At 43.6% G+C, this 10,871-nt stretch overlaps 1 protein-coding gene across 1 annotated transcript; it reads left to right on the forward strand.

Annotated features, from left to right (window-relative positions):
• The first annotated feature begins 8,444 nt into the window (after window positions 1–8,444).
• Window positions 8,445–10,590, forward strand: LOC123094061 (uncharacterized). The gene is made up of 2 exons (XM_044516141.1): window positions 8,445–8,561; window positions 9,844–10,590. The coding sequence occupies exon 2, from the start codon at window positions 9,866–9,868 to the stop codon at window positions 10,460–10,462; it is 597 nt and encodes a 198-aa protein (XP_044372076.1). The 5' UTR covers window positions 8,445–8,561; window positions 9,844–9,865; the 3' UTR covers window positions 10,463–10,590.
• Window positions 10,591–10,871: the final 281 nt, after the last annotated feature.

Here is a 10,871-nt window from a genome sequence, read left to right on the forward strand (position 1 = left end):
AGGTGGAAGACAGACGAAGAGGCAAGGGGAGAAAAGGAAAGGGACCCTCGGCCCTATTTATAAGACGAAGAGATAAGTGACAGGCGCAGGAATCGAGGAGCCCAAAAATGGATATGTCCCAGACCCGTCTCCTCAATTTTTGGAGGCTCATTAATAAAAGTAAGGTATATACAGTTTTTTTAATGAACAGGTGATGTCATGGCAATTTATTATAATCCTGGAAGATGACGTCATGGCGGTTTATTATAATCCTGGAAGATGACGTCATGGCGGATTACAAGGTTTACTCGAAGGTACTAAAGAAGAAGTTTTTCTAAAGTGTTGAAGATTGACATGAACAGGTTCAAATCAATCTGGGGCCTAATGTTGGGGATATAACTACTGAGTATAAACCGCCCGGGAGGGGCCGGGTTATACCTGTAATGAGTTATTCATATTGAAGCCCATGAAGACAAGGTGTATGATGCTTTAATATAAGAGATCTAAAAGCCCAAGGCCCAAAGGCGGATTAGGGCCCATAGACATAAACCGCCATAAGGTGTGTAACTTGTGTTGTAAGATAGGAAAGAGTAGAAACTGAGCCGGACACGTTTATGAGCCGGTCGGGATTCTGTAAACCGCCGGGCGTCAAGCTGTGTATATAAAGGGATGACCCAGCGGTGGTTCAAGGACAAGAAACAACAACTCGAGAGCCAGGCAAAGCGTATTCGCTCCCTGGTCATCGAAACCATAGCAATCCCATCATAACTGGAGTAGGCTTTACCTTCATCGTAAGGGGACGAACCAGTATAATTCCTTGCGTCCTTTGTCCGCTTTAACCCCTTTAAGTTCACTACGTTGCAATGGCTCCACGACTAAGTCCTCACACTAGGACATCTGTCGTGCCAATCCCACGACAAGCGGGGAAATATTTAACAGAGAAACAATAAATCATATCCTGGGGACTACGCACACAACCAGGATCAAGAGAATTAAACCATGTTTTAGCATCACCCTTTAATGAGAACGGGAATAACTTAAGGATAAAGTAATAGCGAGTTTTCTCATCATTAGTGAATAGGGTGGCTATATCATTTAATTTAGTAAGATGTGTCACAACAGTTTCAGATTCATAGCCATAGAAAGGATCAGAATCAACCAAAGTAATTAACTCAGGATCGACAGAGAAATCATAATCCTTATCGGAAATAAAGATAGGTGAAGTAGCAAAAGCAGGGTCATATTTCATTCTAGCATTCAAAGACTTTTCTTTAAGCTTAGCTAATAATTTCTTAAGATCAGATCTATCATTGCAATCTAAGAAGTCTCTAGCAGTTTCTTCATCCATAACATAACCCTCAGGCATAATAGGCAATTCATATCTAGGGGGAGAATCTTCATCATCACTTTCATCAATATTTTTAGTTTCAGTAATTTCATTCTCTCTAACCCTAGCAAGTTGTTCATCAAGAAATTCACCTAATGACACAGTATTATCAAGCATAGAAGTAGTTTCATCATAAGTGTCATGCAAAGCAGAAGTGGCATCATCAATAACATGCGACATATCAGAATGAATAGCAGGAGTAGGTGTCACAAGTTTACTCAAAACAGAAGGTGAATCAAGTGCTGAGCTAGATGGCAGTTCCTTACCTCCCCTTGTAGTTGAGGGAAAATCTTGGTTCTTTTATCTTTCAAGTTCTTCATAGTGATCAGCAGATATAAATCCCAAGTAACTCAAAGAATAGAGTTATGCTCCCCGGCAACGGCGCCAGAAAATAGTCTTGATAACCCACAAGTATAGGGGATCACAACAGTTCTCGAGGGTAGGGTATTCAACCCAAATTTATTGATTCAACAGAAGGGGAGCCAAAGAATATTCTCAGGTATTAGCAGCTGAGTTGTCAATTGAACCACACCTGGAAACTTAATATCTGTAGGAAAGTATTTAGTAGCAAAGTAACATGATAGTAGCGGTAACGGTGGCAAAAGTGACGGTAGCAGTTTTGTAGTGATTGTAACAGTGGCAGCGGAAAAGTAACTAAGCAAAGATCAATATATGAAAAGCTCATAGGCAATGATCAGTGATGGATAATTATGTCGGATGCGATTCCTCATGCAATAGTTATAACATAGGGTGACACAGAACTAGCTCCAGTTCATCAATATAATGTTGGCATGTATTCAGATATAGTCATACGTGCTTATGGAAAAGAAATTGCATGACATCTTTTGTCCTACCCTCCCGTGGCAACGGGGTCCTATTGGAAACTAAGGGATATTAAGGCCTCCTTTTAATAGAGTACCGGGAATACATGAACTCCTCAAACTACGGTCATCACCGGTAAGTATCCCGATTATTGTCACTTCGGGGTTAACGGATCATAACACATAATAGGTGACTATAGACTTGCAAGATAGGATCAAGAACTCACATATATTCATGAAAACATAATAGGTTCAGATCTGAAATCATGGCACTCGGGCCCTAGTGACAAGCATTAAGCATAGCAAAGTCATAGCAACATCAATCTCGGAACATAATGGATACTAGGGATCAAACCCTAACAAAACTAACTCGATTACATGATAAATCTCATCCAACCCATTACCATCCAGCAAGCCTACAATGGAATTACTCACGCACGTCGGTGAGCATCTTTAAACCTCGCCTCGGCAACTTGCAATACCCGTCACGAAGCTTCAGAAGTATATCACCTCAGCGCAGGAAGGGACGTTCATTCCCGACAGAGAAAAGGACGAGCTGACTGAGGCCCTAGGGAATGCTGAGCACCCTGGACGAACACGAGGCACTCCAGGCTCCGTTCTATGGAAGTTTGGGTTTCCCGACGCAGGCGGTTACAAAAGCCGGGAGAGAAAGAGGAAAGAGGAGCTGAGCGACATGTAGAAGCTCAATGCAAGACTACAAAAGCTAGAGGAAGCTGAGAGCAAGCGAGCTGCCGACCAACCATCTCAGCGGCACGAAGCTACCCCAGAAACTACCCCGCCATCTCAGCGGAGAAGCAGCGTGGCTTCCACGGAGCCCGTTCATCCTGACTTCACGTCTCCTAGCTACCCCGTGGATACTATCACGGAGGCTCAACATTGCGAGCTTATGACGAAATGCCGGAACCTCACTTTCAAGGCGTCTACAGGTGAAGGGGAGAATTGGCTGGTTCATGCTCTGAGGAGTACATGTCTATGGCAGAAGGAGTACATCAAGCTTCCAAACTGGACGCCTCTGCTTCCTGCTCCTCCTCCGGCGAGTCAGGGCACTCCGCCTCCTCCTCCTCCGGCGAGTGATCAGGGCACTCCGCCTCCTTCTCCGGCTCCTCCGACACGTGAGGGCACTCCGCCTCCTCCTTCGCATACTACGGCGCGTCGGAGCAGTCCGCCTCCTCCTCAGCCTCGTCGGCAATGGCGGAAGACAAACGCCGTCGCTCTGGCTCCTTCGGTGCGTCAGATTTCTCCGCCTCGTCGGCAACGACGGAAGAGAGACGCCGCCGCTCCGGCGGCTAGCAGTATAAGCAGAGGCGGGAGCCAATTCAGATACGGTCCATCTCTCAAGCCTCTGGAAAGTTACCATATGAGAGGACCGAGCAGGAAAATGAGGACATATGTCGTGCCCAACTAAGGGACCATTTTGCAAAGAAAACTCCACCTCTGAAGGAGAAGGTAGATCCGGTGAAAGTGAAGCGCACTATCAATGCCCTGAAGCGACCACCACTGCCTCCGCCGGATTCCAACTATGGCCGCATAATTACTAAGACACATGCTAAAGCGCAACAGTCGGGAAGTACTTCCAGTGCTGCAAGAGCGAAAAAACGAAGAAGTGGGAAAACAATTCCTCAGCTCGGCGAACAGGAGAAGCAATCGTGCCCCCCGCTCAAGGTGTCTAGCGATATCGCTAATCATCCGATGCTACTGCCCGATACCACTCTTGATGATTACCTGCCCAATGATGTACAGTTTGAAACGGCTGAGGTAGTAGACGTCTTTAGATACGAGCATGGGAAGCCTCTCGTCAAACCTGATCATCCTCATCTAACAACGATGATGCAAAAATTGCATGACTGGTACATGGAAACCTACAGGAAGTCTGGGAAAGACATTTGTTAGTCGGAATTAAAAAAGAGCATGACTTCCCTGGAATCGACCTGCTGCCTGTTGAATTTGTGGAGTTATTTCAATTATACAATCAAAAGGCCCTCGACAAACAACTCATGACTTGCTACTGTCTGTAAGTATTACTTCTATAATTAAGTCTCTAGCTCAGCTCATTCATTGCATGTATATATAATTATCCTCACTATATTATGCAGATTGAAGATGGTCGAATGCAAAAAAATAGGAATCTTCGACGTTGGGTTCATTAGCCCAAATACCGTAAATGAATGGTCGGTACGGAAGGCGGCTGCAGATACTGAGAACAACTTACTACAAACGTTCCTTACACATCAAAACAAAAGGAAAATGCTCTTTCCTTACAACTTCAAGTGAGTGTTACTGTCTTCTACATATTCGGTTCCGCTTACTCGTGGATAAGTAATGTAATTGATGAGTTATGCGTGCGTAGCTTCCACTATATTCTGCTATCCATTAACCTTGATGGGGCATTAGTAATTGTCTTAGACTCGCTCCGTAAAGATCCCAAGTATTATGCGGACATGACTGCAATGCTCCAGAAGTAAGTTCAATCAATACCGGGACCATATCGGCAACTTTCGTTCATTTCCTGATATCAAGTAATCATTTTCTTTGCCTGCCAGGGTTTGGAAAACGTTCACTGCTAAGGTTCCGGGTCTGAAGAAGGAGCTGCGATTTACACACCCCAAAGTAAGTAGTACAAGCTAGTTTCGCGCATCTCTCATTGATTCTAGTTTAATCAATATCATTATCATGCTTGCTTATCAGTTTGATTGAACTCTATTCTCGTAAAGTGCTTGTTGCATGCACCCAACACTCATTTATGTGGATACTACGTATGCGAGTTCATTCGCTACTATACCTCTGAACGTGCCTCCTATGAGAAACAATTTGAAGTACGTAAACAATATTCACAATTTTATTTTATATATTACCATCAATTGTGTTGAGTTTCATTCATATATATGTATTGACCCCTTCTTTAAATTAGATCTGGCAGATGCGGGATGAACTCCTACCACGTGATCGCATACGAGCAATTCAAGAGGAATTGGCGGGATTCTTTCTTGACCACGTCATACTTGAACAAGGAGAATACCATGTGAAATTGAAATTGTTGTAAGGGATGTTATATATTGTACATATGTAGCAGCGCCGGATAGATATACGAAAACTTGTTGTTCGACCAAGCACGAAGAAAGAGATGTCACTTCTCTCTATATATGTTCATGACGATCTTGTATAATTAATGGTTTCCTTTAGTTGCTTACTAGCTAGCGTCGAGTTCTCTCTATATGTGTAGTAGCTAGAGTCGACCAAGCACGGAAAAAGAGAGGTCACTTCTCTCTATTAGCTCGCTAACACAATATGAAACCCCTAAATTAACCCTTCAAAACCCCAACCCCCCCCCCCTTCCAAAAAACAAAACCCCCAGCGACTGCGAGCTGCTGACGCGTGGCCGCCTTTTGGTCCTAGTTGGTGTTACCAACCGGGACTAAAGGTCCTCCCTCCCCCGCCCCAGGCAGCGCCACGTGGAGGGCCTTTGGTCCCGGTTCGTAAGCAAACCGGGACTAAAGGTTTTGGGTATTAGTCCCGACCCTTTAGTCCCGGTTCCAGAACCGGGAAAAATGGCCCTCTGGAACCGGGACAAATGGCCCTTTTTCTACTAGTGACTTCTCATAGGAGATACGTACTTTCAGATAGACATAATTTCCTACTTCGAAAATTAATTCTCTTCTTCGATTATCTGCATAGCTCTTCTGACGAGTTTGTGCCACTCTCAAGTTCTCTCTAATCAACCTGGCTTGTTCCTCGGCATTCCTGAGCACATCTGGTCCAAAGACTTAACTTTCACCCGTTTGATTCCAGAACAACGGTGTTCTACACTTACGCCCATACAATGCTTCAAACAGTGCCATCTTTAGACTATTCTGGTGATTATTGTTGTAAGAGAACTCCGCATACGGTAAACTTTTATCCCAACTAGTACCATACTGCAATGCACAAGCTCTCAACATATCTTCAAGAATATGATTGAGCCTTTCTGTCTATCCATCAGTCTGAGGATGATATGTTGTACTGAAATTCAACTTCGTTCCCAAAGATTTATGCACTTTCTGCCAAAAGATGGACGTGAACTGCGGACCTCTATCAGACACAATCTTCTTAGGAACTCCATGCTGACATACTATTCTTTCCATGTATAGCTCTGCCAATCTTGCCCCGCTGTAAGTAGTCTTGACAGGCAAAAAGTGAGCGACTTTAGTGAGACGATCCACTATTACCCATATAGAATCATAACCTTGCTGGGTGTGTGGTAATCCCACTATAAAGTCCATTCCGACTTCTGCCCATTTCCACTCAGGAATCTTCATTGGTTGCAACAAACTAGCGGGTCTCTGATGCTCAGTCTTTACCCTCTGACAAGTGTCACATATAGCTACATACTCAGCCACATCTCTTTTCAATCCATACCAGCAGTACTTCTCCTTAAGATTTAGATACATCTTAGTACTTCCAGGGTGGATAGAATAGGCTGACTCATGTGCTTCACGCAAAATTGTATCATGAATGGCTTTCACCTCAGGCACACATATCCTTTTTCCAAACCATAAGGTTCCATTCTCATCTATTCTGAAGCCAGGTGCTTTACCAATCACCACATTCTCAGCTATCTCCTTTAGCTTTTCATCTTCTAGTTGACCCTTACGTATTTCTTGCTCCAACGTAGGAATCACTTTTATCTCCATAGCACTAGCAACAATACCAAGGTTCAGATGTTGCAACTCCGCATACAACTCTTCTGCCTCTGGTCTCAACTTACGATTGTTGTCATATTTCTTCCTACTGAGAGCATCAGCTACAACATTCGCCTTACCTGGATGATAATGTACCTCCGGTTCATAATCCTTGATTAACTCTAGCCAGCGACGTTGTCTTAAATTCAGACCTGTCTGAGTGAATATATACTTCAAGCTCTTATGATCGGTGTAGATATCACTCTTGTGACCAATCAGATAGTGTCTCCAGATCTTCAATGCATGTACCACAGCTGCTAGCTCCAGATCATGAGTAGGATAATTTAACTCATGCTTCCTCAACTGTCTCGATGCATGCGTCGGTGGTGGTGACCTCATGTCCGCTTGCACCGTGTTCGATGAAACGCCAACGAGGGTCAAAAGCTTCGAACCGCATCGGCATCGCTCGGAGTAGCAGCGGGTACACGCTGGAGTGCTGGATGTGATGCTTGGCCATCTCCAACTCACGAGCGTGTAAGAGAGAAATCATGAGACAGTAATGATTTAATTTGGTTTTGCAATGTTTTTATTTTAAAAATAGTTGGTTTATCTTTGTAAAATAGTTATTTACATGAGAATTATTGAACAAAATAGTTTTTAAAGAGCAATTTGCATTCAAGCAGTCTTCATTCTTAACGAAGCTACGAGTTCACATTTGCTCTAACCAAACGGTCTTCAGTTTTTGCCACCACAGGAGCCTTGTATTAGCTCTTGCGGTGCGAACGGGAGCTCGGATGTCCGTGCGACGAAGCTGATCTATGAAAGTGGCCTTGGTGATCCTGTGCCCCGGTTGGTAGGTTGGGAGACAGCAGGGATGCAAGCCAGCGCCAACGATGGGCGAAGATTGCACGACGGATGAGCGGCGCTAGAGATGGAAAGTCTGCTGGAGCAGTTTAGGTGAAAGGATAAAGATGTAGTTTTCATTTTTTTTTCTAATAATGAAAGTCGGACTCAACTTTATGGAACTGGGCCTTATGACACGTAGGGCCCATCTGAAGCTTCTAGAGTTGTTAATCCTGTGGTTGAGAATGTGTGTGACAAAGCATGTGTTTGAGTATTTACTATCTAGGGAAGTATAAACAAATTACAATCTCAGTGGACCCATAAGCTAATATCCTTGAATGTTTTTTTTTCTGTTTGTGTGTATATGTCGCAAGTTTTCTTGTTTTATTTTAGGTTTGGTACTGTAGCTAGGTCTAGAATAGTTTTTTTTTGTTCTTTTTTTAATTTCAAAAAAATCGAGGGATGTCTCAGTTTTTATTAAAAGAAAGAAATATTTGGTCCAAAGTTGAATGAGCGTGTCATGCAGGGTTAAATCGGAAGATAAACTGATGAAACACATGATGCATTAGTGGATATATATGTAAATCACACGGGTGATTTGAAGACAAATTGAAAAACTATATGTCCAATACTTGCACTCACGGGCATTTTTGCTACTATTAATAAATTGGTAAAAATCAGAGAATGCGAGGCCTGGCCAAATGGGCCGGCCCGGCCTGGGTTAAACGGGCCCGAACCCCTCTTGCCCTCTCTCCTATAAAAGCTGTGCTTTTACCCCCGCACTCCATCGCCTCGCCGCCGTTCCCCGCAACACCCTGTCGACCCAATCTCACATCCTCCTCTCGCCCGCCCGAGGTGAGCACTTGTAGTTCCTCTGGATTGGTCGGTAGGCGCTGGTTCGTAGGTCTCGGATCCAGCCAGCGCGCATCCCGGAGTTGCTCCGGTTTCCGTTCCGATTGTGGTTGGTAGGCGCGGCGCGGCGCGGGTTCATAGGTGTCGGATCCAGCGCCGTCTGTATCCTATTCGTATGAGGAACCTCGGCTAGGATAGGATTTGATTAGTTAGGTTTTGTATTAGGGTAACACCACCTAGCTAGGGTTCGATTGATTATCCGTAACAAGGAATCAATCTGACGTTTTAGTTAGGGTTTGCTTGGTTGGTTGTGGTCAGATTTTGGTTTCTCATGAATTCTTCAACTGTGCCTGTCGCGATTTTGGGCGGAAATTGATGATTGATTTCGGGGGCAAAATCCGAGGTAATTTGTGGATGAAAGATGGGGAAACTTGGGGAAACCAAGCAAATCCATGGATCAAAATCAACAAAACTTCATCATGCCAACAAATCACAAAAAAAATTTGGTGGGGAAATTTCGAATTAGGACGAAAAACAACAAGATCAAAGCTAGAAAACGAATATTAATTTGGATGGAATTCATGCTATGTTGTTCGATTTCAGTTTATGCCTGCCAGAATGTTTAATTTTTTGTTTTATCAACTGTGTTTGAGCGTACTAGATTTTTTGTTGCATATTCATCTTCTTGCTCTGTTTGGATAGGTAACAATTAATATTTGGGATCCTAAAATATTTATGCACTGGCAGCACTTAACCTGCAGCTGCTGATTAATGTTGTATTCATATGTGCTGCTTTCCAGCTCTCTTGTTTCGATAGGTATTTGGTTATCGTTTGGGTCTATTTATTATCGTTTGTAAATGCTGGTTTGGTTTTCTGTGCTCACTATCCCCTTGCACATGGGATGCAATTTTTTTATTTCCCTGCTGTTTAGTTTATTGTTTCCTTTGATGGTAAGAGGCATTAATTCTGGAGATAGATGCAATTTTCTTGCTCACAATAATACAATGAATGATGGCATCTCTATCTACTTTAACCAAATTATATCATATTCCTCCCTCTGTTAATTATTTTTCTGTTTTGGGTATTCATTCATTTTGTTTAGTTGCCTATCAGTATAAATACATGGCTGCATTGCTTTCACTTCATATTAATAACTATTCTGTCGCACATTGCAAATATATATGCTGTCCTAACTAATTAAGTAGAAGCTTGGATTGGTGCTGTATGGTCTCTTGCTGACATTAAATCCTCCTCTGTTTGTGCTGTACTGTTCTGCTGCTGCAGTCTTCTTCGCCGCCAAAAGCAAATGACGATGCTCTACGAAATCCACTCCCATGCCCAAATCCAAGACCTGCAGGCCCGCCCCGATGAGCTGGGCCACTCGAATGAGCGCATGGATGTGAAGCTTGTCTCTCTGGAGTCGGTGCGCATAGCGCGCGAGTCGTATGCACTCCTCTGCCCGCTGATCATGGAGTCGAGGATGTGGTTTTGCCCGGAGCTGGAAATCCTCTCGGAGGTGGCAAGCTTGTCGCTGGAAATCCAAAAGCTCGAGCATGATGTGTTACCCCAGCTCACGGTTCAGGAGGCTAAGCTGGAAACGGGCGCCCTGGAAGCCCTCCTACTTATGAAGAACTCAGCTGTTGGGCTCTTACATATGAGGAAGTGCTTTAAGGAAGCCTTGGGCGTTTGGCTTTGCGAGGATTATGTGGTCTCAGCCAAATTCAAAAAGCTGAGCAAAATGCTAAAGGATATTGCTGTCCCGTTGCTTCAGGAGCGTGAATGCAACATTGTCTGGCTTCAGGAGCGTGTCCCGTTGCTGCTCCAGCTGATCACCGATGTGTTGGAGACCCCGGTTCATTTCTGTGATTCTGGTGAGTCTTCTGATGAGTCTTCTGATGAGTAGACTTATCAGCCAGCTCGAGGCTGTTGTGATGAGTATTTCTTAGGGGCGTGGCAAACAGTTTAGAATCAACCCTTTATGTTTGTATGTGTTATTAATGGATTTTAAATGATATGTATCTTTGGTGGGTAGTGTTTTCCCATTCTGTGCTAGTCGGGTACAACTTGGAATTACTTTCAGTTTTTTTTTTGAGAAACATCCATTCTGTGTTTTACTGTCACATGGAGGTATTCGCTCTTTTTGGGGAATATATAGAAGAAAAGAGGCATACTTTAGAACGTGGATGGATTCACTCATTTTGCTCCGTATATAGTTTTCTACTAGTGAAATTTCTTAAAAGACATATATTTAGGAACGGTGGGATCTGTGAGTGTCCATCATTAAAGCTTTGCAAATACCATAAACAAAACAT

This window comes from Triticum aestivum, chromosome 4B (assembly GCF_018294505.1).
Source record: "Triticum aestivum cultivar Chinese Spring chromosome 4B, IWGSC CS RefSeq v2.1, whole genome shotgun sequence".
Taxonomy (NCBI): Eukaryota; Viridiplantae; Streptophyta; class Magnoliopsida; order Poales; family Poaceae; genus Triticum; species Triticum aestivum.